Source organism: Hylaeus anthracinus, unplaced genomic scaffold (genome assembly GCF_026225885.1).
Source record: "Hylaeus anthracinus isolate JK02 unplaced genomic scaffold, UHH_iyHylAnth1.0_haploid 3, whole genome shotgun sequence".
Lineage (NCBI taxonomy): Eukaryota > Metazoa > Arthropoda > Insecta > Hymenoptera > Colletidae > Hylaeus > Hylaeus anthracinus.
The window spans coordinates 10,044,151-10,070,950 of NW_026535284.1; the positions used below are offsets into that span (position 1 = coordinate 10,044,151).

The following is a 26,800-nucleotide window of genomic DNA, read 5'->3' on the forward strand; positions in this document are numbered from 1 at the left end:
GGTTGTCCAAAAAGTTCGTGCCAATTTTTAAGAAAAATTCAGAGACACATTCGAATTTTGATATATATTTATTGAATTATGTAAGTACCATTTTCTTCCACACCCTTTCCAGCTTTTAAGGGATGTACACGTGTTATTTCTTTTCAAACGTTACAATATATTCAGACCTGTACCACCTATCAACGATCGGCATGGACTTTCCAGGCAAACCAATACGCGAGTTGGGTCTACATAATCAATCCCTGAAATGGCACGCGACCAAACAACACCAAAAAGTTCCTCCACCCTATTGCTAAAAAATGTAAAAATCAACCTAACCCTCCCAAGACTCCCTCCACGTTAGAGTCCCTTCACTCCAATGACTCCAAAAGACATCACGACTCATCCCTTATATCTTCAACTAAAATTCAAAGCTCCAACCTAACTCTTCACTACAATCTCTCCGAAAGACATCACGGCTCATCCCGCACAACCTCGAGCAAAACTCAAAGCTTCCAACTACAAAATCAGCCCCCGAAAGGGTGCGTCGTTCCCAGAAGCCCGAGTGCACAAGCCATCAAGCGCGGCACGGTAAAGGAGTAGGCGAAGGAGGAGGAGTGGAGGATCACGGTTGAGCCCGAGGAGGAGGCAAGCCATCCGGTGGAGAGTCGTTCAGCCCGCCCACCCCCGGTGTCGTTCTCCTCGTCTGTTTTCCCATCGTCCCTCTCAGTCGACTGAATGGTCGTGGAAGCGGTAAAGCTCGCAGGACGACGTCGAGAGGATAGAGAGAGACGGAGGTCCTGTTCGCAGGGGCCACGGCCGTGGGCAAGGTGGGCCACGGGCCATAGGGGCAGCCCCGACTCGATGTTCAGCACGCGACGACACGCTACCGTCACCTTCCCCTCTCTTCCCTTCGCGCTGGTCCCGGCCGAAACGCGCACAGGGCTCGCTCCTCGGCGTCGACGCACACGTAGGAGTTTCTGCATGAACAGGCACCACGACCGAAGCGTGGATCGCTCGTGGCAGAGAGTCAGGGGGACCAAATCGAAAGCAAAGCCCGTAACCCCCGGCTCGCGGGCCGAGCCCACTTCAGACACGTCGTGTCCTCCGCGTGGTCCACATCAGCTCGTCCTGGTCATCTCCGCATCCATCCTTCTTCGCTCTCCTGGGAGCGTTACCCTTCGGTTCTACGAACACCAACATTTCTAATGGGAAATGAAAGCTAGACACCCTTCTACTCTTCAAAAATTGCAACCTCGGTAGATCAGACGACTAATTACGATATTTCACAATGAGTACACGAGGAGTCCAGTTAGAGTAACTTAGATCTCGCTCATTTCCTGTTGGAATAGAAACTCTACCCTATCCTCTTCCTGACACCAGCTTCATCATCCTAACATCTCTCCCTCCCCCTCTAAGGTTCCCTACCTCCGCCTCCGCTGCTCCCTACCCTCCTGTCTCTGTCTGGCCAGTTGAACTTCTTTCCTACCTTTTGGCGTCGTTCTTCCTCCCTCCTCGCGTCCCTCTCGTTGCACGTTCGGCGGCCAACCGCAGTCGTCCAGCGCGTTTGCCCTCGTCGCGCGGACCTGCCACTCCGACGGCTACCAGGAGTAGCTGCACGCGCGCACGAGGTGCCTAGGGGCCTGGAGGAGGTCCGAGAAGACACGCCGTAACCACTGGGGCTCGGACAACCGGCGTCGCGCCAAGTGAAGTTGAACGGTCCAGGGGAACCACGATCGATCGACGATCCCTCGTTTTCGATCGGCCGCGAGACACCCTCAAAGGGGGAGGTTCTCAGGTATTCTGTGAATCTATATATTGGAAAGAAGCACCGAATCGGAAAGGAACTGTGAAGAAGGTGCTTGCGCAGGAAGTGTACCTAAGGTGCGACAGTAGGAGTTTCTGGCGAATGACAACTGGAAGAGAGTGTTGACACTTGGAGAGGAAGATCTGAATGCTGTTGGCACCTACAAAACGAGCTTTGGACGCTATTGACACCTAGAAAAAGAGGTTCAAATGCTATTGACTTTTGGAAAAGGAGGTTCAAGCGCTATTGACACGTAGAAAAAGAGTTTCAAAAGCTATCGACATCTGGAAAAGGAGTTTCGAGCTCTATCGACACCTGGAAAAGAAACTTCGAACGCTATCGACACCTAGAAGAGGAGTTTCAAACGCTGTTGACACCTGGAAAAGTTGACAGAGTGAGCCTTGACACGCAAGCTAGAAGTGTAACTTATAGTCTATCCCAAGAAACCTTAAGCAATTACGCTAGAGCAGTTAAGAACCTCCCGACAGAAGATACATAGATTCACAAAATCTTGAGTATCAGTGTCGAAGTAATGGACTCTCGCAGAAGGAAGGAGACGACCTGACGGCGACCTGACGTTCTCCATCGAAAAACGCTCGAGGATGACATTTCGTCCGCGTCTTACGGAACAGTGTCGATCGAAGAGTCATTAGAGGAACAATCGACGAGGTCGCCTTCCGACAGTGTGTTCCAGAGAGAAACTCTATCGTAGGTGTATCATTATAGAGTCTGGTTTCACCTTCTTCCCGCGCATTTGCATCTCGTTGCCGTGAAAGCGGAATCGCTTCACCCGGGCGCCGAAACGCCGCAAAAGTGTCACGGAGGATCGTGCCCGAAGAATTAGGACGTCGTTGGAGATCGAGCGATCCGAAGATTAGGGAGCCAGGATCGACGGGAACTGTCAGGGCGAACGGCTTCTTCTAACCGCGACGAGGGAAGAAGATTGGAAGATTGGAAACGAATACGCACGGAAAGAATTGGAGCCCGCTAAGAGAAAAATCAACAGGTATGGTGCTTTTTCTTTCTTTCTTTCTTTCTTTCTTTCTTTCTTTCTTTCTTTCTTTCTTTCTTTCTTTCTTTCTTTCTTTCTTTCTTTCTTTCTTTCTTTCTTTCTTTCTCTCTTTCTTTCTTTCCTTTTTTTTTTAATCCAATTGGGGTTGCTTTTGTAAGACGTTGACTGGAGAGTTGGAGATGAGTTGAAGTTTATTTACTTGCCATATTTGCGCAGGTAGGATGAAATTCATAGTGTATCAATGTAGATATGAATAGATAGTTTTATGGAGGAGAAGAAAAAATCAAGATCGAGAAGTAAGATCTTTTTTTAGAAACATATTGAATCTTGATTGAATCTTGAAGAGTCCTGTCGCAGTCAACGTGTTAATGTGCACCCTTATTGAAACTTGCTTGTGTCTACTTGTACATTTTCAATGCAAATTTTGATTGACAATATTTCGCATATCTTGCACATATAATCTTGACATTGTGTTTGTGGATAATTCAGAACGAATTTCGATATCAAGGATGATCAAACCCGCGTTTAATTAGTGTTTACGCTTTTAATAGCAATCACTACTAGGAACGAAAAGTCTACGATATTTCTGTCGAATGTATAACCCGTATCACTTATTGGACTATCGATCGCTAAAGTTATTCGCATAGGTTTAAGTCAAATTATTCTGAGAAATGCTATTTAAATTTTGCAACTGACCTTCGGTATACTATAATATTTACTGTGGCTAAACTGAGAGAAAGCTTGCCAAGGCGAAGTCCAAATGATTGTAAATAAATATATAAAAACTTGAAATAGGATACACGAAGTCAAAACTCTGATATTTAATAGGTTCCTTAATTGCAAATCAAAAATTTTGTTGTTGGCAAATGGTGACGATTTGCAATTGCATAAATAAGCCAAAGGCAACGTTCGCGGGCAAAAGATTTCAGCCAAAATTCTACAAATAATGAATTTACTAAATGAAGTGGATAGAAATAATAAATATATTCGCAAGCAACAAGCCGTAGGTTCGGTGTTAGTCACGGTACGAGATTGTTCTGCCTTTTTCTCGCCTAACCACAAAAGGTACCTTCCCTCCTCCCCCTCCTGCAGCCTTGATAACCCAAAATGAAAGGTATCATCGTCCAGGTCGCATGCGTGTCAATAACATAACACGAAAATCAGCGGCGCTAATTACGCGATAACGATCCACCGTTAGGGATCTCGGGCTGCAGAACCTTCGGTTAGGTTCCACGGGTGAAAGAAGAAAGGAAGAACGTCGAGCATGAACGGATCGAACCGCCCGTGACTGCGTTCGAAGGAAGGAAGCCCTGGATATACACCTACACAAACACACGCGACACACGCGTCCCTGTGTGTACACGCGTATATATACACGGTTATTCGGTTTGGATATACGCGATAAATATTAAAGTTCCTTATAAAACACAAAGTTCTGCCGCTCTCCTGGCCAGCGTACCGGGGGCCTCTGACACGCCATTGCTTCATTTAAAATGCAAATTCGTCCGTGTGGCGTGAACCACAGCGGCCCGAATTATTCTAATTACCCCCCACCAGTCCCCTGGTCGCCCCTTTTTGCTCGTTGCTTCGCCGCTTTGCTCTCCAAAGCCTACCCCGACCTGAGCCTTCGATATCCGTCGCGGAAAACTCGAGATTCCGTCGATGTCTCGCGTAACCTTGAAAATGGCGAGAGAAAAAAAAATATACCCATGGCACGATACGGTGGACTGAAGATTGGATACGTGATAGGAAAATATTTTTTTTTTTCAAGGACCTCACGCAGATCGATGTCATGTTCTCTGGAGGGAGTTTAGGTTGTCGTTCGGAAGGGAAATTGTTTGAGGGGTAATTGTTAGACCGAGGCAGTTTACGCATTTATGGTGAATAGAAAGATGGGGAAATGTGTACATCTCTCGGTATGTTCTTTTAAGAAAGGAACTGACTAGGAAGGAGCTCAACCTCTTCGAGACCTTTCCATCAAACATTACCCACAAAAATTAACGATTACTGAAAATTCAAATCCGAGTGAAATCCGCCTGTTTGTAGAGTTTCCCATCTTTCTAAATATCGAGTGGAGCCGTCGCGAGGCGAATGATAAGAGCCTACACTCGGCAGGGGGAGCCCAAAAGAGGGAAGAAGAAACTAGACACGGTGGCGCAGTGGCTGGCGGCCAGTGTGTACGCAGAAACGTGTTAAAGTGTGCTAGAAACGAGCATAGATTATCGTGGGTAACGTGTTCACGATCCGACCGAGATGTCGTGTGCATGTACGCCTAATATATTCAGATTTTTATGGCTGGTGGCATATCGGAGATACGGCGTTCCACCCCCTCCGTCCCCGTTCGCTGTGTCGGGCAAGCCTTCTCCACGTACCACTTAAAGCGCGGGGTAACCTAATGAATAAACAAAAACTAGATTTCGCTTAGGGCTTACACGTAAAAGCGTGACCTTACCGGCGATTTGCCGCCGCGGTTCTCAAGTCGAGCCTTCCTCTCAGGAACGTGGAAAAGAACGCGAGGTGTGGAGCCCGACAGGAATTAACCCCGCTTTACTACAGCGACCGAACGTTTTCTACTATCGACGATTCGATCGGCGAGGAAAACGCCGGCAGGTTTTATTGCACACGCTCGCTGCTCGACCTTTTCCACGGACATTTTCATTCGACGCTCGTTTCGCTTGGGAAATGAAAATTGCGGAGGCAAAAAGGAGAACGGACTTGTTTAGGGCTGACTAGATTCTTTGGAATAGTCTTTCAGTTATGAAATATCTCTGGTAGGTTATAGAGCGTTTTCCAAGAATTATGAAGCGGGTTACAGAGGATTCTACAATTTCGTCCTAACGAATCGTAACGGATGATATATATATATATCAAATAAAGAGATTCTTCGAAGATAAACTATGTACTGCGAAGGCTCAGCCACGACTAAATAACATCCCGAAACGTGAACCGACACGGGAAAAAATATCGTAAATGTTTTTTGTAACTGTCAAAGTCAGTTAGGTTGTTGACGAGAGTAGAAATTGAACCGAAAAAAGATACGTTCAATTTTTTGTTCTCGTGATATATGGCAGTTGTAAACGTACGAGTATCCCCCAATCAAGTTTTCTTTATTTGTTGTTGTTTTCTGGTCGTTGTAACGATTCGAAACTTGACCAATTTTAGCCCGTTGCGTCAATAGTAAATATTTATACGGAATGTAACGCATCGCGGATGATTACGGTAGCCCAAAAAGTCAGGAACATCGCGCAGTTAAAGTGACATCGATGCCAGCATAGGAGAGCGTTCAGCTGCAGATATTCGGCGCGACCTAATTTTATGATCGTAAACGTAGCAAAGCTTTTGTTGTGACGTGTAGTTTACTTTTTATATTTTATATATTCACGCATTTGTTCACATCCTTGTTTAATTTGTGTATTCACGTTTGTCATAAACATCCGCAGTCTACTTACGATCTACCACATCGTTACTGTACACGACGACTTCAAAATAAATTGTTGATTTCTACGCATTCCCCCGCGGCTTCTTTTCGTCCGTGAAAGCATCCGCCCGGTGTTAAGCGCGACTTTCACCGAACCGATGTAATTGAAACATCGGGATCATAGCGTGGCCAAAAGAAGTTACCCGCGCGGTCCCGGCGCAACGAAAGAGAAAAATTCACCGTGTCGCGAGCGTTCGGTTCGTACGTCACTTTTGCACGTACCGCCGTTTGCGTGGAGGACAGAATGAAGAAAGAAGTAAAGCGAGAGGCGGGACACGTGTTCACGAGAGAGTAACACCGGCAAAACACGTGGCGCGCGAGAAATGCGGCGAACGATCCGCGTTGCGGGCCCGTTTGATTTATAATAATCGTTCAATCCTCATTACGGAGATATTTTATTGCGGACGAGGCTCGACGAGAGTCCCGATGGGATTTCCGATCGTCCCCGAGTCGGGTCAAACCTAATCCGCCTTGTTTCGCGAAAAAAACGATCGTTCTTCTCTGGTCTTCCTAGAAATGCTTGAGGCTGCCGATGAATTGGAGGAAACTGGAATTGGACTGCTCGATTATTTTTGAAATGGAAGTAGTTTTAGGTCTACCTTCGATGGAAGCAATTCAAGTGAGCCGAGACTACTTTTTCGACTATTTTTTTGTAGCAATGTTAAAGCTATATAATCCTGTTTCATTTTTATTCTATGATATTTGATCTAGATATGATATTTTATTACTTACAAGACTATTCTTTATAAAATATATTTCCATGCTTTGTTTCCCTCTCATGTGGTATATACTACCCCTGCTAGAGTAGTAGGCCCAACAGCAAAGCGCAGTACTCCTACAAGGAGCTCGGGTACCTCGGGTTCGCCAAACCCGTACTGTAGCTGAGACCAAACTCAGTTACAGCCCCTGAGGATTTTCTGGACACTTTTTTTTATTTAAAAATACAAAGATACAAAAATCTCATTCTATATTTTCAGTGTATCTTTGCATCAAGAATCACTACCTCCTTTGATTTACCATTCCTAAGTCATCCAGCCTGTTCACCTGAAAATCCCACATCAGGGCTCTCCCATAAGGGAATTTCGCCAATTTAATTAAAATAACGTCCGAGCAATTGACCACCAGTTCGTGCTCTTCTTTGTCAACGCCCAAGTCGTACGATCCTTTACACGGTGAAAAAAAAAAGGGGGGGACTGCGTTTCGTGCCGCTGGCAGCTTTAACGAGTACCGCTTGACACCTTGAAAGCGCTTCGTGACGGAATTTTAGTGTCCGCGAACTTTACAAACGCCATATACAGCCGGATCGAGTTTTTCGTGATACAGCCACGGCCGTAATAACTTTGCGCCGTCGATTTTCCAGGTCTTTGCACGGACGCGGGGCAAAAGTGGTCGTTTTCTTGCGGGGACGCTTATATACGACATTCTCGACTTCTTGCGCGCACCTTGAATTTTCACTGGTACTAGCGATACTGGACGGGACTTGCCGGTCTCCATTCCTGTTCCAGGTGCAATTTTATCACACTTTTGTCAATATTCCATCGGTATACTTCACTTTATTTGTTTATTTTGTTTGAGTAACTTTGTTAGGTAGATATGTAAGGATTTTCCAAAGGAGGCTTGGGGTTAGGTCTGCTTTTGAATTAGCAAATAATAAATAAGCGTTGCTAGCGTTCCACGTACGAAACTCCTTGTGTGTAATACTTTGAGTGAAAATGTCTTGAATTGTAAAATGATTTTAAAATATCGTCTGTTTTTTGCTCGTAATATAAGCTAATTCTGTCAGCCTAGCTCCCAACAAGCTCCTTGGGGTACAAGCTCCCAAATCGTCTCAACCCGAGGAACACGCATCGTTACTTTTCTCGACATGATCTACCAAGCAAATGATTATCGAACGAATGAATCGTCAATAGAAAAGTGCCGCGAATATTCCGTCGATGCCGCGACCGTGCACCGCGTAACGTGTAATAGTTACATCAGATTAAGGCAGCGGGGGGCGAGCGTGTAACCAGGCTTAATGCGTGGGTAGGCATCGAGTGGCTGGGGTTGGAGGGTGGCGTACCCGTGCTCATTGCACGTAGCGGAGAAATACACCTGAAACTGTGGTACGCAGCCACCAACACAGCCGCGCGGCCATTTGCTGGTGGCCACGGAGGCCACGACACGAACGAAGCAAGGGTAACGAGGAGAAGGGGCTGCCGGGGTTAGGGGCGGTTTGGTAATCGCGCATTAATTTGCATCACAAAGTACACGCCACCCGCCACGCTACGCACGCATTCCACGTAGTTTTCCGCTCACGCTAGATCTCTTTGGAGTTCTCAAGTCGTTCCGCACCCACTCGTTTTCTACTCCTGGTGTCACATTTCTGTCCAGATGCTCTCGAATGACCAACGGGCATTATCGGTGGAGAGTTGGACACTATGCAGACGTGAAACATGTTTGTTCGATAGAATCCTGGTCTCGAAAAATCAATGGATAGAGGATGCGAATTATCCTTTTGATGACACACTTTAGTCAAATGGCCTCGATAGGGGATAATTTGTGAATCGTCTCCCCATACTCTTTCCTATATTTTCTTTGCAAAATAAAAATAGCATATCGCAATCAGGGTGCGACGGACACCCATGGCTCTCGAGTTGCGTCATTTTGGCGGAATGAGAGTCACGGGTCCGCTGTTAGTAATATTTTGCCGCGTGGTACGGTTGCATATTTAAGGGTTGCCATGTCAAGCGTCAAGCGCGCCCTTTGAATACATTTAAATTCATTAACAGTAAAGGCTACGTTCCCGTAAACTGCGCCGTGCGCGCACACCGAGTTGCACACCTCTCTGTGTGTGTACGTGCAAAATATGGACGTCGTTATGCTCTAAACACCGTCGAGTCGCAATAATTGCGTGCTTCGAGGGATCAGTCGACGATTTTTGCAGTGATCTACATTCGTTAATGAGTCTCTCATTTTTGTTTCAGGTTATCGGAGAAATCCTTGGATCAATATGCCGCATACAGGTGAGTCCGCGAAAAATTACGAATAAAATATACGAAAAGTTAAACGTGTAAATTCATGAATAGTTGCGACGATAAAGTTTATTTGTTTCGGAAGGTATGTTGTGATTCGTTTCTGTTCTTTTTTTTTTTTTTTTTTTTTTATATGATAAACAGCCTCGTGATTTTGACTTGAAGAAAATTCTTGGGACTCGATTGAGCTTCCTTCCGTATTATTTATATACCTTGGTTCCGTTACTTTTGTTTTATTGAATTATAAGTATTTTTCAAACATGTAAATTCCGGTAATAATTAGGAAATCAAAGATTGTAGATATTGGAATGTATTATTTATCGCGGGAGATACTACTGTAAATTAGTTAGATGATATGGTGGATCGCTTTTGTTACACATTTATCGTTAATGCGTCTTATTCTTTTTGTGCCGTTAGAGTGTCCGGCTGCTCGAGTCTTATTGAAAGACTTAACAATTGGTCTTATTCGAATCGTATTCAGATGATTCACTACTCGACTCTTACACGAATACTTGACTGTAAAAGTCTTATTCGACTATTACTCTATTCGACAACTGTTATTTGACTCGTAGCACAATTTTCAGACATACCATTCACTAATCCATCTTGATACAAACTTTTTCTTCCCGCTATATCGATCGAGAGAGCACTCCCATTAGAATTCATACCGCGCAAATAGGATTCGAGGTATCGTCACCGTTCCGAAAAATATTAACGTCGCTAACAGAACAGCAGCGGGGCTGATAGCCGTTGCCAGTACCTGCTTTCTGATTTATGCAACGACGCGGCCCGTCGTTATCGTTTCTCGGACATTTAGCACGAGGTCAGCTACCGTCGGCGAGATCAGAAGACGAGTCGTTCCGGCCCGATCGACAGTAAAAATTAAAATCACTCCGCCTCCCCTTGCTCCCCCTCATCCTTCTGGTTCTCCATTTCGCTCTGTTCCTCTCGCTTTCTCTACCCAGCCCGTGTTTACCGTCCTTCTTTCGCGGACCGTATCCACTCCTCGGAACGATTGGCTCGAGGCGTCAGGTAAATTACGATTTGGAAGTCACTTTGACAGTAATTAACGAAGAATTTTATACGGCGGATCGAGAGCCAAGATCTATAGACCTGTTATTAAACGACTTTAATTACATCGCACTGTCCACCCCCCACCCCCCCCCCCCCCCCCCCCCCCCCCCCCCTTCGGGCCCCTCGCGCTCTTTCTTATCCTTCGTGCTTCATTTACCGCGGACCTGTGGCACAATGTTTCAACCGTATTCTCAATTAGGACTGGAGGGTTCTGCATCTCCAACTTTTTCTGCACCCCAATACTCGAACATTATGAGAAGTTGTGTGTTCCATTCACGTAACTCGAGTATGTGTTATAATTGTAACAGTCTCATTTGAATATTTCAGTGGTTGCCTATACGAGTTTTATTCGAATATTTGGCTACTCGAGTATTATCTGAATACTCGACTGTTGCTATCTTACTCAAATAATTTCTGAATTGTAAATCGAATTGTAGCGAATACTTAAATAGAACAATATCATAATAAATGTACTAATTAAATCGTACATTTCCAAGAGTATGCCTCGCCTGCTCAACAACATTTCTGTTCATTTACAATTTAAAACCTGACATGCCCAATGAATATTTCCGCAATTACGATATTTTTACTAAACAACGCACAATCGATAACCGTTCAGTTGAAATAACTGAAATATAAACTAACTTAACTACAATACCCAGCCCTGGCTCGGAGTCGCGCGATCGTCGTCGAAGGAGGGACCAGACGAAAAAATTGGCCCGATTAACGAGCCAATTAGCTGTTAACACGTTGCTGCATCGTCGCGAGCGATATCGGCGGGGTTAAATATCGATCGTACGTTTCAATTACGGGATACATGCGATTCGGGATCGACTCGGGTTGCGTCGCGTGTCCCCTCTCGTGCGCGCCGAGAAGAGAGAGAAAAAAATCTGTTAGCGTAGATGGATCGTGATTACAGGTAGGGCAGGTGTGTAGTTTGGATAGAGCCTAAATGGCAAGCGCGATTGCGATCGCCCGTTGGCCCGCATTAGTTCGCTAATTCTAAGCTAACCATTATTATGTATCCAGAGATACAGCCTGCGTCGCATAAATATTTTTCCTACCGCGCAATTTGATGGCCAATATGGCGGTTACGTGTCGGTATGCGCCCAACAGGATTTCGTTCGGGATTTTATTTTTTCGTATCGGAGCTCTGGTTCCCTTTCGATCCGCTCCTGTCCTTATCAACCAAACTCGATCCATGGAGGAAAGCTCCTCTGGCGTACGAGTAATTAAAGTTAACGGTTAATTGCCGATAAGAGCCAATTTTTTAATTGATTGCCACTCGAGGATCGCGGAGATAGGAGTTTCACGTGGCATGGGGAAAATTACTTTTGTTTCTTGATGATAATTAATGTAGAGGAGAAATTTACGGGGGATATCGTTACGTTCGATGTTTTCTAGCGTAAATATCTAGGTCGACAGTTCCATTTTAATTACAGATAGAAATTGCTTCGGTATGGAAGGTCCCACTGAAATAAAAACTGTCTCTATTACACACCAACAATTTTTAATTTGGATACATCTGCTTAATTACCAAAGAACTAAAAGACTCATACACACCAGTTTACCTGACACTCATCCGTCGGCACGTGGACAATTCTCCATTCGAACCTAACGAATTCCGTCCAACCGTTCCCGAATTTGTCCAAGCGATCTCCACGCCCGATAAATTTGCACCTTCGCCCTCTTCGCCATCGGTCGTGGAAGAGAATCGCGGGAATCCGACATTTATTCGCGCAATTTCGCGTTTCGGTCGGAGATTTTTACACAGATAAGGAGACAACTTCCTGCTTCGTTTTTTGCCGTAATAATAATTTGGCCCGCGGTCGCGTACGGTCTGTCGCTTTTCTGGCCACGTGTAATTTTCGATCCTCGGGAGGCTGAAAGTTTCAGCATGAAACAGGAAGCGACTCTCTTCTTGCCGTGTAGCGCCCAAAATTAAAGGGAGAGTGGGGGGGGGGGAGGAAAAAAAAAGGAGGAGACGAGGAGGACACATGCGCTACTCGACGACGGTGATTTTTAAGGCGAAATAATAATTGCCGATAAACCCGAATAAATCGTTATTTCGCTGTCGGATATCGCCGATGAGTAACGAGGGATCGACACGCGAGAATTTCTCCCCTTTTGCATGTAATGTATGCGTAATAACGTGCCGAAAAGTTTGTCGCCGCTGTCATGGGAAAACCTTAAATCATCCGCTGAGGAGATTCTCTTCGTACATGGTCCTTTTATTATCTACAATCTTTTTAAGCCTTTTAACTAGATTGTGAGCGGCTGTACAAATTCGTATTTTTATACAAACAGATGTAGAACAGATGTTTCGTATTTGACATATTTATGCGTTCGTACATTTATACTTGCCATAAATGCATAAATGTCCACAGTCTAATCGTACCATTTTCACCCAAGAAATATAACTTTGAGATCAAAAAAAAAAAAAAATGACTGTGTAATTTGATTAAACACGGCAAGAGGAACGTAATTATTATCTATAATTGCATCGTCGACTTTAAATCGTGGCACGTTTACCGAAATTTGTGTATAAAGCTGACTCGATCGACTCGTTTCGCCCGGCCAATTCGGGTTATAAACAATTTTAATGAAACGCTCGTTTCGTTAACGTTCCTCCTGCATTTTATCTCCGGCCACAGTGTAAAAGTTACAAGTTGCCTATCGCTGAAAATACAGCTCGAAAACGTTAATGGAACGAAAGTTTTATTGGAATATAAATTTTCTGAATGAATGCAACCATACGTAACAGGTTAATTAAATCACATTTAAACATAAATTTTGGAGGTATTCACTGAATACTTAAGCGCGATCGATAAAACCTATAATTGTTTTTCAATCGATGAATATATAATTAACGAAAGAGTTTCTTGATAAATTCTCGGCAACGCTTGAAAAGGAGCCAAATGTTTCAAGGGTGAATTTTATATTTTATTTTATTGGTGCTTCTCAGGACTTGGAATGTTTCCGAAAAAGCAGTGGATGTGTTATTTGGTGAAATCTCTTCTTAGAAGCAGATCAAGAAGTAATTAATGGTTGTATATCGTTATTACTGCGATCTACTTGGAAGAAGAGTTCGTAATAATATTTTGTACAAATAGAAACATATACAAAATTTCAACTGGAAGATCAAACCTGAGATCTCCTGTTTGGTATTAAGTACTTCACAACGAAATTGTTCGAGTATAATCGACGCCTAATTGCATCACTCGAATCGCTACCCGACGTGGACACGATAAAAGCCTAATGGCGCGATGTTTCTCGAATTTTTCGCCTGTGGCTCGGGGAATCGTAAAATCGTAATGCTCGGAATAAAAACGTCAATCGATCACCGATTTTATATCCACGGGCTGATAATCGCGCGGCCAGATAGGTCGTGGCCGACAGGCATTAAACCACGGAATAAAATTTGAGTTACGCCACTTTTGGGCCCGTCGTCGTCCTACGAGCGCTGCCGTCAGCTTCCGCAAGGAGAAAAGGCCCGTTCGTGGGATCCACGAGAGGGTATTAACTCTCCCATAAATCCTCCTGTAGCTTACCGATCGCAGAGAAGTCCCCTAATTCTCCAATCGTCTCGGTAGCCGACGATTACTTAACGGCATAATTATTACCGAAGAAACGAAACTTGGTGGAAATTTCTACTCAAGCACTGTTGGACTAGAGACAAACTTCTTTTCATTTCTTTTCTTTTCAAATGGTAAATAATAAATAACGCGAGGTGTTGATTTCTCCGATCCCACTATTTGCTTTTTTTTAAACATTTATATGCATTACATCGAATAAATTGCACATATAAGAATCCACCAAGCTGCCGTCTATCCGTAAATGTTTATAAACTTGAGTTATTCTATCTTTTACTGCCGCTTGTCACTTCTACGCACAGATCGTAACTGTTCAAATACTCCACAAATCGGAAGAATTACGAGAAACAGTTGTTCGGAGTGGTGAACAGCTGCCCAGCCTTAAGGAATCTTTAACGTTTCAAGATCAATCGAATTTTTATTCGTGAAACGGATATTCGTGTGACATTCCGAATTTTTATTGGCCAATGGGTCTCTTGGGCTTCTTTTGATCTTGGCGCGATAATTTTATCGATCACTAAATTACCCTTTACGCTTTAAACAGCTGTGCATCAGAAGACAAGATGGCGCATAAACAGTTGTATGTTTATGATAAAAATAAGCGAAACAGGATAGAGAATTGATGGAAATAGAACTGAAACAGCTTCGAATGAGAATTCACGTTGAATTTCTTCATACCGTGTGTATCGATATTAAATGTCCTCGAGGTGCATCTTTTTGCCATAAGTGGCAAGCAGCTCTTGGACTTCCGCTAGGAAATGATACAATTTTACGATAACTTCTTGATTTGTAAAATTATACTCTAGTCGTACAGGATGCACTAATTTCATTCCCGATCATGCACAGAGGAAATTGGTGTACTTATCGGACCAATTCTTTTTCAATTGAATTAGTGGTAAACTTGACTGACCTTACGTGGAAACTGAAGAAGCAATACAGATACGAATAAACATGAAGATTATTATTAGAAATATATAGATTTATAGATTTATATAAAAATCCTCCAGGGTGAGAAGAGTATTGTCCCTTTGCAATTTTGATAATTCAAGTGCTCTATGACCGAGCGTGCAGTCCGACATTACCCAACTTAAACGATTAGCTCGAAGTAACGAAATGATTGAAGGTATGGTAGAAATGCAGGTGTGCTCTGTTTCGGGGCACCGAGAACACGAAAATAGAAATAATCTGCTAATAGCTCGTACCACGGTTTAAGGAGGAGCAGAGAGCAGATGCTTTTTTTCGTGGCCTCTAATAACATTGGTAAGTGGGATGTCCTCGGACAAAAATCGCCTGACATTCTTGCATGCGTCTCGTCGGAAAACGGAGACGTATAATTACTATTCCACGTTCCGCCCTGCGGATGTCGGGCAACAGTGACCGAACAGAAAGAGGAACGACCAAGTTGGTCGAAATCGTTTTCCGCTAATTTTAAGATGTTTCTCCGATCCCCGAAATTACGGGTTTTAACCATTTTTCACGCACTCGACGCGAAATAAAATTACCGGGGGACCTCTGCTCCTCCGTCTCTTTCATTTCTTTGGAGATCGAGTCGATATTTTGACCTCAGGTCTGATTACGGTGGTTTGTTGTGGACTGACTATGGATGTTCATGCAAATTCGTATTTTTATATACTAGATCTATTCATCAAGTAAAATCATTTCTGTGATAACCAATTTTAATTCTCTTTTGTCGCAATAATAGTAATTTAATGATCCCACCTTCTATTTTCTATTATTCTTGGAGCTTTACATGCTTGAGTGTTAAAAACACCTAACAAGAAGGAACAATAAAGAAGTCAAGATTTATTATACCCTGCTTGCAATATTGCACATTCTCGTGTGACCATTGGTGCATACGAGCCTGAACGTGTTTATTTGGGAAAGAAAAAAGCTTACTAATGTTACTGGGAATTACATTAATGCATTATTCATTGTATGCTCTATTGCGTGATGTCATTCGTGATCACCGAGGTCATTAAATATTGCAAATAAACAGAATTAATTTTGCATTACCTTATCGTACCGACGAAATTGTTTTCTCTGACTTTTCTCTAAATAAGAAGCTTCTTTCAATCTCAATAGTAGCAATTTTACCCAAAACATACGATTTACACCATGAATAGAGTTGATCGACAATAACCTAACCGAATATAACATGAAACTTGTCGAAGATAGCTAACCAAAAATGTTTGTACAAATGTATTATTTGTTGTTGCAGGTCAAGCAGGCGTTAATCAATTGGGTGGTGTCTTTGTTAACGGAAGACCGTTGCCCGACTGCGTTCGGCAAAGAATAGTGCAACTCGCTTTGGTCGGTGTCAGACCTTGCGACATCTCGAGACAGCTTCTCGTCTCTCACGGATGTGTATCGAAGATCCTGACGAGATTCTACGAGACGGGGAGCATTCGACCAGGAAGCATCGGGGGAAGCAAAACGAAAGTAAGTACCATTTCACCCTTAACGATATTCTGAATAGTTAACTGCATATCAAACTCGACCCATTCAAAAACAAAGCCCCCATACAAACAATTCTTATTCCTTCTTTTCAACGAATTTCTACACTGAAAATCAGTTTTATTCGTACCACTCATCGTGAAACTCTACACGTCTGTATCTTTCTCTCTTTCGAGACCACCCAAGTGTCCAGCAGACCCAGTTCACCATCCCTCGGTATAATTTCTAAATAAAGATGACACATAATCGTCAAAATATGCGAGAACGCCGCGGCAGGACACCTTGAATATCCCGTGTATTCCTCTTAAATAATAGCCCTTCGCGAAGGCGCCGCAGAAAATGGCCGGCGCCGAAGACGGAAATCGACGCGGGGTCGTCCACCCTTTTCCTAATCGGGTCGCAATTACGGGATGCCACTGCGGCGACAAAAAGCGTAATAAACGGAGGAAGGACGCGTGCGTTATGGGCCGGTGACCCTGATGAGTGAAAGAGGGAGATGAAAGAGCCAACTCGAAAGTCATTGGGCCGAAGCGGCGCTGATGTGATTTTAAGTAAGGGCTGCGCGAGCCGACGGTGTACGCAATTATCCAAACACCTTGCAGCGGCGTGCATTTGCATAATTTCATGGCTTCGCGCGGGTTTCCTCGGTCGCGGCCTCGCTGTCGCGCGGAATTATCATTGGAGCCTCCGTTGGGTTTCTCGACGACCGGTCAGAGAGCGATCAGGGGATATCGCGATCGTAAAGGCGATCGTTTCGGCCAAAACGAGTCGAATTAGACGCACTAACGGGCTCTTTAGAGCGAGGATAGTGAGTATAACCAGGGAGACGCGCGACGCGCGGCTTTTAACGCGTGTCGAATTTGAATTTCAAATTCTTTGTTTATCGCGGCGCCTACCGGACCGCGAGCGGTTTCCACGCGATTTACGATATTAAAAACTTTCATTGAATCATGCTACCCTCCCTAACGACCGCGCGAGAAGATTGAATTGATCGTTCAATTACGATCGAGCGGATCGGTGTCGGTGACACCGTGAAACCAGGGGCTCAGGGAAGAGCAAGACTCTTCGACACCCTGAACTATGGATATTATGTAGTCTTCGATGATAAAGGGTTTGCTTTTCGATTAAATATTTTGTTAAATTGAGGAAGGCTCTCGATACAAATCATGCTTGTGCTCGAAATCATTGGATTACATACCTTAAATTAATATCTGCAGACCGTCCAGCTGAGGCCCTAGTAGCTCATACAGCTCACGCCTTGATTCGTCCCTGGTCGTGAGAGAGCTCGATGCCTTCGAACATTTATAGCATACGCTTCAGCCCTGATCGCTTCTGCAGCCATTTTACCCGCATCAATGACAGACTTCAGTTTCGTTATTACCGTCTTCAAGATTGACGATTGCTTCTCCTGAAAAATTCCAATGATTTCATAAATAATCAAGGTTTCCTGTAACAAATTCTTGAATAAATATCGTGGCGTTCCAGGCAATTGAGTACTAGTTTTACCGATTATCGGTTACCGTCAACCTTGTTTTCTTTTTTTTGATTACTCTTCTAGTAGATCATTCATGTCTTCAAGAATTTTTAATATTTTTGGATGAAAATTTTTGCGTTATACCCCTAAGTATATATATTTTTTGGAATAAATAAATACTGATTTCCAAAATATATCAACCAACCATAGTAAAAAATACGCGAATATCTTTGTCCAACCTCACAAATACCCCTAACCCCTAAATCAGCTTTAATCATAATATTTTCCAAAGACTTCGCAACAATAAGAATCCCACAAAATTGAAATCAAGCTACAATAATCGAACAGCGTCGTAAAATATGTCTTCGCCGTAACGATACCTCGTGTGCAGCGCGTTGCAGGCGTTCGATAATCAAGGACCACGGGGTGGCGAGGTGGATTATCTCCGTCCAGATGAATCTCGCTGAACGACGTACAAATGCGGCCGACAAAGAGACCCTGCGTGTTGTGACGTCACTAATGACAATATAATTGCACGCCGAGCACATACTACGCCGGTATTTCTTGCGAATCCGCCCGTGCCTTGAACACGATCACGGTTTCGGCTTAATGAATTTATTTTAATAACGTTGGCCGTCGTGCAACGACCTCCGGTGCGGCGAATCGCGAGCTGCTGGCTCGAGTTCTCACCCTGGGGTTCTTTAAGGTGGAAACCTGAAGAGCGTATTTAAATTCTGACTGTGCTCGGGGACGATCACGAGCGCATGTAAACGATCGTCATCAGCGGCCATTATTGCGCCGTCTTCCTTTTCTTCTTAACCGAGGCGAAAATAGTCAAATCCATGCGTTGTATGGTTATAGTGGAAGGTACTATAGTTTCCTAGAGATTCTTCATTTCTATCATTACCCAGTTCTTGGTTAATGTGATGCAAAGCGGTACTATAATGTAAACAATACAAAAAAAAATTCCCCCTCATAATCACAAGTACAAGATTCCATTGACATTATCAAGTTAAGGACGAAATTTCCTTAATGCGCAAAGAAACACCGTAATCTGTTCGCTTCTGAATAAACAGGGAATACTAAATGTGAACCGCAAAAGACGCGGATAATTATATATCGAATGCACTTGGGACTCCTAATTGCACGGTAGTTTTAAATCGATTCCCTTAACCCGAATGCTGCTTTTAGCGTTCTCTCTCGCATCGGTTAACGGAAAGCTGGCCCAAATTATTGTCGAGTAACGAAAAGTAAGTGTAGTCTGTCGAAAAGCTGTTGATGGGTCATTTTAAGTGCACTGTGCGTAAGGGAGAACCATTTCGTAGATTTTATCTTGCCACTGGAAGGAATTGGGGTCGTTTGGTATGTCGGGCATGGTCCCTATTAAGCATCAACACGAAGCTTAGGCATCGATCAAGCATCGTAATCGATACCTTTACCAATCGTAATTCTATATAAATGTAATTTATACGTATAGTTTTCCAGATATCTCTCCTAAACTGGCTCACACGTTCAATCGAAAACATTATACAAAGTATGTCCAAACAAGCAAGCCCAAACATCATCTTCAAAGAAACGCAAGTTAAATTACGTATAATTGTGTTCGCACGTTCACGGTCGTTAAGGCGTCTCCGTTATTTCCCCGATTGACTGGTTAATTTCTGAATTAATTGTCCAACTATCGTCGATCTACACGTGTTCTCGGTACGGTACGTAACATTTTCGAAACGTGTCCTGGTACTTTCATCGTTATCTCTGGTCCGTGTACGTGCTCGAACCGACGCGATACGCGTCGGATAATGGACTCCCATCACGGCAGAGGAAATTGTCCCATGAAAAATGCACGGCCCGTCGGTGCTCCGATAATAAAGTGGAACGTCGAAGCCGCGAGAAAATCGCGCAATCTTCTTCCCCTTTGCTCTTCTTTTTCTGTGTTTGTTTAACTGGCCCTTTCACAGGTGCCCTCCCTCCCTCCCTCCCTCCCTCCCCCCCCCCCCACCCCGCTCCTTCATCGTTCGTCCGTGTCTAAAGTTTTGATTGCCGTGCGTTTACGGAAAAATTGTGCGACTTTCCTGGAACGTATGGCCCCCTTCGACCGATACCGCGTATTAACGGAGCTAACGCGGTAAAGTATAGTCCTGCAATGAAAATTACAGATGTCGCATCCGCGAAAATATTGAATTTATAGAGGAGGACGGGGTATTCTTAAAATACAGATAATTACACGCTGCCGAGGATTGAGGGTATGTATAAAAAATTACATATTTTCCCGAAGGAGTACCGAACTATCAATTTTCCACTTATAATCGGTATTCTTTTCGTACACTTTTTGCTGTTTTATACGCTCTTTTGTGGGGTTTTTTTTTAACCCCGTTAAAGATAACTTTCTTTCGGATTAATCGTAAGCTAGCTGTCGTTGTAAGAAAATGGAACAAACTTTTCTCACGTTGAATTATATTGCGCACCTCAGGCTCGTATTTAATTCTACACGTAAGAATCGTTCCACGCCGCGGAATCTACATATTCAACAGAATTCTCTCCAAGAAAGTGTCATAAATATTCTCGCATGCGGACATTCGTTTTCTCGTTCGTCGATCAGAAGCTTTTCCATTTATCTGGTAATTAAGATCTCACACGAGCACGATGGCGACCCGTGCTCGACCCTCTTAACGGATGGGTATTTATTTCTCGATGAATGATTTAGTAATAGCCGATTAAACGTCACTGTACAACGAAAACACAGAGCTATGCGAATCGCACACATGGACGTCCTTCACATTTATAGTATACGACTTCCAGAGGGAATTTAGCAAAGGTAAACGAATAAAGTTTGCATATGTAAACGATCGTCCTATCTACTTCCTGGTTTTAATAGTTTTTAATAACTCTCCAGCTGGGGAATTGAATTCGTTCAAAAGTAGGTAAAAGAATCTAGATGTGGAAGATAAAACAACTATTACTTTGTTGTTTGTTTGGTAGAAATTCAAATTAAAATTGTAAAATAGAGTTGTGTTTCGAATCCACTTTTGTGGATCAAACGTTACAAAGTCTCATTGCTTGAGACTTTGAAAGAGTTCAATATTACAAAAAACTGAAATACTGGATGAAGTTGAAGAGCAGACCCTACCAAGCAGAATCGAGCCCTGTTCTCGACTCCTCCTCCATCTTATCATCGCGACCAACTCGCCTAACCGCGCACAGGGCCCCTTCAACGGTAATTACTGGTCAACCTGTTCGATAGTCCGTGTTATCTAACGTTTAGCGCCAGATGTCCATCCAGGTCGGCCAATTTCCTTTGTGGTGCCGTCGCACGCACACAGAAAAGACACCGGCGATCGGCCAGCCGTATACGTGTCGTATATTCGAGGGTACACGGTGCAACGCGAGAGGGCAGACATTGGGACACGTACACCCTGGGTCGGGGTAATTGTGGAAATGACGACGGAAGTGTCAGATTAGAATCTGAGATGCTCCTCGGAGCACGCGATGGTTTGTCCTACCCCTCAAAATATTAGGCGGACGGCTCGACTACCCCCTTAAACGCTCTGGTCACCAGTGGTGCTCCCATATCAGGGCCATTCAATGGACATCGACCGCTAGTCGTGATCGTGCCACCGTTGTTACATGCTAAATCAGGTGTGCTAGGGCTCATGGCCCTCTTCAGCTAGCTACGACACTTTTCGACCGAGGATTACGATGATTACGAGAATTAAACGACTGTCTCGATGGTTCATTCTACAGATGTAACAGGCAGCGAATGTTAACCCCTAGGGGTAAAGAAAATACCCTTAAAAGCTAACCCTTATTCTATTCCATCATTTCATTCAACATCAATGGGATTGGAATTCACATATACAGCAGAATTTTACAATTCAATAGCATTTATCCAACGTCAAATAACTGGAGGCACGCGAAGAAAATTCCTTCCACCCCAAAAATAAAACAATTCGAGACCCCCAAAAGGGTTAATCTGTGATCACAGGAATACCTGAAAGTGATTCGATAGCAAAAAGGGGGCCCGCAGAAAATGCACGCCCCTCTGTAACCATATCGTTCTCTCCCCCTGGTCGCCCCCTTGTAGAAATCGGCGATCTCGAAAATCTGTACGCCGCATAACATTTCCATCGCGTTAGCATAAAATTAACCGCGAGGACCGCGCTCATTAGCAAGTCAAATGAGCGTCGCAGAGATTGAGCACCACTGGCAGGGGCCCCGAGTTCGCGGGCCCCCGATTACCACGGAAGGAAACACGTCTGCGAGAGCAGATGAGCCCGCCTCCTCGGTAAACCGGGGCTAAACTGCAATAAAGCGCGGGTACGCGTTACCCACCTACCTTTTGGGTCCTACCCCGTTATCTGATTCACTGGGCCCACGACGTGCTTCACCTGTGAGCGACATATGGCGGCCCGCGTCCCTCTGCAGGCCCATTCCGACGACAGTGTGACCACTTGCGCGTTAATTCGATGAGATAACGCCAACTACAGGGCTGGTTGGAAAAATGACCGGGTTAATGGTCGACAACGGTCCCAACGGTCCTACTGTTTCCGTGCTTGACGGCCGCCACCGACTCTTGACGACCTGCAACGAAATGCTCGGTTAGTGGAAGGTTTCAGATTAACTCTGTGTGGTCTTAGATGGTAAAGGGACTGTAGGCTTCAACTTTTACATAAACATTGTGTTCAATTGAAGAGGATCATTGATGCAAATGGTGAAAACGTCATTCATAGAATGCCTGAAGGGGACGCCACGACAATTAAAATTCAAACATTTGTTTAAGTTAAATTTTTGAAACAAATTTTCTTGAGAGTAAATTTATTAGATGGACCTGTACCTTTGTCAGCCCGTGTGCCGTTGGTCAATTTATATCTCTGTTATTTAAACTAATCGATCTCGATCACTCGCAAAGGAATCAAACACGCGTGTATATTTAGCTTGGACAATCCTATCGTCGTTTGATCGGCGATGAAAAAAGGCCGCGGTTAAAGAGGATCAGATGGAGGAATCGTGCGGTTAGAATCGATAAACGCTCGAAGTACAACACCGAGTCGATAACATCGTGTCATATCTCGACATGAATCGCAATCATCAGCGTTTACATTTCGAAAATAACCGGCGATACGGATCACCCCTCTCGAGAACATCAGGCGGCTCGCAACATTGCTTCAATCCCTTCGTCGGTGTATTTATTCTGTCTCTTTATCTGGAGGTTGTAACGATTCCCAAATTTGGCATTCTTAATTGCAATGTCAAGATCACTTTAGATCTTGAAGTATAACTACCAAATTGCCAAACATAATTATTTTCTCCAAGAGGAAATTAATTTTGTGTACTGGTTAAAGACCCTTTTAGTAAGCTACAATTACATATTAAATCAAGAACACGTGAACACGTTAAATGACTTGATCTTTTTTTTTGTAATAATTTGAGAACTAGTTCGCCGATAATTCGATAAAATCCTAGATTAATATTATAAAAATTCCAATCGCTACTAAAGTAACTAATTTTGTATTTTTCAGCAAGTGGCCACCCCGACGGTCGTGAAGAAGATTCTACGAATGAAGCAAGAGCAACCGACCATGTTCGCCTGGGAAATTCGCGAGCAGCTCGCTCGACAAGGAGCCTGTGATCCGCAAAGCTTACCCTCTGTTTCGTCTGTGAATCGAATTCTGCGAGGGGGAGGTCTTCACACAGATCACGCGGGGATCGAGAATGGCTCTCCTAGCACGTACGCTTCACAGGTGTCGCCAAACGTTGCTAACAGAGGTAAAAATAAACTTTATAGTGTACTTCTTTCGAATAAAATGTAAAGGAAATATTTCTAATGAAAAAGAATACTTGTCAGTCCCAGTAGAAGAAAACGAGACGAATAACTCGTTCATCCTGCTCTTGAATCGAACAGACCCTATTTGAAATCTTCATCTTGGAAGTTAGCCCATCAAAATTCCTACAAACCCAAACAATGGCACATGTTAATACACAGTGGAATACAAAAATGGTTGCAACTTGAAGACAAGGTGAAACAGGACATTCATACCAACTGTTCCAATTGTTTTTCTGTCTCTGATCGACCACTGACTCCCAGATGTTTCGATGCACCTCGTAGCAGTCTCCCAGCGGGTATCTTCCAAGCTTTGTGAGTCATTATGCGAAGGAAAGCTGCGTTGCGAGTGCGCCATTACTGGCTAATGATCCCCTAAACATCTGTCCGTATCGTGGAATCACTCTCGGCCATTTTTTGCATTGTTTTGACCGTTTTGCCGTCGCCACAGTTCGGTTCCATAGATGAGAAACGTAAAGGGGGGAAAAAGGAAAAGGAAGAAGGAGCCAGAAATGCAGCAATCGCGTTCTAGAGAGAGGGAGACGCGGAGGAAAAAGAAATAGCAGGAAGAAAGGGAAAGCGTGCCGGGCGAGGATGATGGGAGAAAAAGACGAGGAATTCGGAGATACCCTCTGGCCGATTGACTCGTCAGCGAGCTGCCGCGAGAGACCATCGACACGCAACCCCTTAAAGGGAGCTTCGTATTCGCCATCGCAATTTGCCTCGTTCATTCCGTAAATTATCTATAACGTTGCTCTTTTTCTATCGGGTGAAACTGCGTCACGAAGCTTGAGTTATGGATGGCGAAACAATCTCATTCCACATTAATTATGCTCAACCTGCATTAGGGAGATTCCTCTGCGTTCTACGAAGTGCGCTGAAAATAGGGTTACCAATCTTAGTATATACATACAGTGTATTTAATATATTATATAAGTAGATTGCGGATTTTATGCTATTACGATATAAACTGTTACATTCTATATTACTATGCGTTATAAATTCATAAAATCCGCAGTCTAATTATTGAGATTAATTATAAGGATTTGGTGTATGAAATACGTACTTTATACTGTTGAATTTTGTTCGCAGAGGCGCTGATGAGAACAGACTACCAGCTATTTTATCCAGGAGCCCTGGGACCACTCCACATTTCCACCACTTCCGGTAACACCGGCGCACCATCTTGGAATCCAAGCTTCTACTCGTCCCTGTACCAAGCGACAACGCTGCACTTGCATCACGGAATGCAAACGTTCACGTAAGCATTCAAATCTCCTAGCTTGGACGACTTCCTTTCCTCCCTCTTTCTTTTCTGTACAATGTACATCAAAGATTTGCTAATCCCGAATCGAGCTTATTGACGCCACTAAATCTACTAGAGAATATTACAATTTTAATGAAACATCACCTTATTCTTACAATCTTCCATTATTCATCTTCCAAGCCTGATAAATATTTCCTAATCGAACACGACACCAGCCCAACAATTCTTCCTAGAATTTCCAAAGATCCTACCGAAACCTAAACTAAACAAATTGAAGAGAGGAATCTGTTTGTTCCAGATCTTTGGACGTGGAGCGTCTGTCTGAGCAAAATGGAGCGACGAACCAGGTCGAGCTCAAGTCCAGCTCGAGCTCCATGGCGGGCAGCGACGACTCCCTGGACAAGAGCGACCTGGACGAGAACACGGAGTCCCAGGACCACTACAAGCCCTTCCAGAATTCCCCGATGATACTAGAACTCGGCCAGAAGATCGGCAGCGACCGCAGCGCGTTCGTTAGACACAGTACATCGGGATCTTCTGGGAGTCCACCGCCGATCGCAACGGAAAATCAGAAGAGCAGGATTCCAGAAACAGGAAACGAACAGAGCACGGCGGGCAAAGAAACGGCGGTCGAAGAGAAGCCTGTGCAACCTCAGAGGAAGAAGAACCCGTACTCGATAGAGGAGCTCTTGAAGAAGGACGAGAGCAAAACCACCTCGAAGAGGCCGAAATTGACGAACATCGGCGTGGTACAACCCTGCGGGATCGTCCTCAACAAGGAGATCTGAACGAAGTGGGATCGTACTTTGGAAGGAACGAGGATCGTCTAGCGATAGAGGCTAAGCTAACTATCTAGATCGGTGGTTTTTAAACTAAACAGGATTCAAAGAGTGGTTTTAATGTGGAAACACGTGGATGAGTTGATCTGTATCATTTAAAAGATGTTTGAATAGCACTGATCTAGATTTTGGATTTCGGTGGATCATCGTATACGCGAGAACCTTGCGGATATTTATGCGTTGTAGACATTTTTTGAGAAAGATGGAGGTGTTACTTTAGGACGCAAGAAATAGAGGCTAGAAGATATTATAGAGAGTTGTATATATCGACGAGTCGCTGAGGAAATGAGGCAGTGTTTTTCAAACATATAACAGTATTGGAACTAAACTTTGTATAAAATTAAATAAAACCTTCGATTTGAATTCAATAGAACTTTTCATAAATATACTTATTTAAAAAAACAATTTTAAAATACGCAATTTAAGAAATTCTACCCCACGGAATTCGCCAATTCGTTTTTTACAACGTTGATCGAGTGAAGTTTGAGAAACATTGCCTCGTGGAATGCTAAACTTGCGTTTGTATTTGATATTTGTGACTCCGTGTCTAAACATGTCGATATTTATAATGTAATACTTACAAATTATAAAGTTGAGAAGAAGCTTACTCGTTTCGCTGATTAAACAAATTTCAATTACAGTCAAACACGTTAAATTAGAATTTAATTGAGTAAAAAACACCTTATCAACCCCTATAAATACTTAGTTATGGCCTCTGCAAAGGCGCCAACTTAAATGATGTAAATTCAGGTCAGTGGCGCCATCTGCACCACTTCTAGTTAACTTATTTTAGCGGTCGTTTTAAAATCATCAAAACCCTCCAACAGGTTTTTGAAACTCACAAGGAACAAAAATTAGTCTAAATCTATTATCAATTTACAATGAAAAGATAATAATAAAGAACGACTGTCAAAGTATCGATACTTTGTTGTTTAGCGCCTCGGGTACGTGGGGACGCTACCCCTCAACAGCCCTCATTTTCCAAGGGAGCTGC

General features: G+C 43.7%; 1 protein-coding gene and 1 long non-coding RNA gene across 2 annotated transcripts; one reads left to right on the forward strand and one right to left on the reverse strand.

The window, feature by feature from the left end:
* The first annotated feature begins 1,370 nt into the window (after positions 1-1,370).
* Positions 1,371-26,123, forward strand: LOC128893536 (protein gooseberry). Its single transcript, XM_054154544.1, has 6 exons — positions 1,371-2,792; positions 9,240-9,278; positions 16,173-16,393; positions 23,399-23,645; positions 24,793-24,961; positions 25,266-26,123. The coding sequence occupies exons 2-6, from the start codon at positions 9,266-9,268 to the stop codon at positions 25,753-25,755; spliced, it is 1,140 nt and encodes a 379-aa protein (XP_054010519.1). The 5' UTR covers positions 1,371-2,792; positions 9,240-9,265; the 3' UTR covers positions 25,756-26,123.
* LOC128893538 (uncharacterized) lies at positions 17,632-23,636 on the reverse strand. The gene is made up of 3 exons (XR_008461371.1): positions 23,523-23,636; positions 22,216-22,460; positions 17,632-17,816 (listed from the first exon to the last, which is right to left on the reverse strand). It is a non-coding gene; the product is annotated as an uncharacterized LOC128893538 (long non-coding RNA).
* Positions 26,124-26,800: the final 677 nt, after the last annotated feature.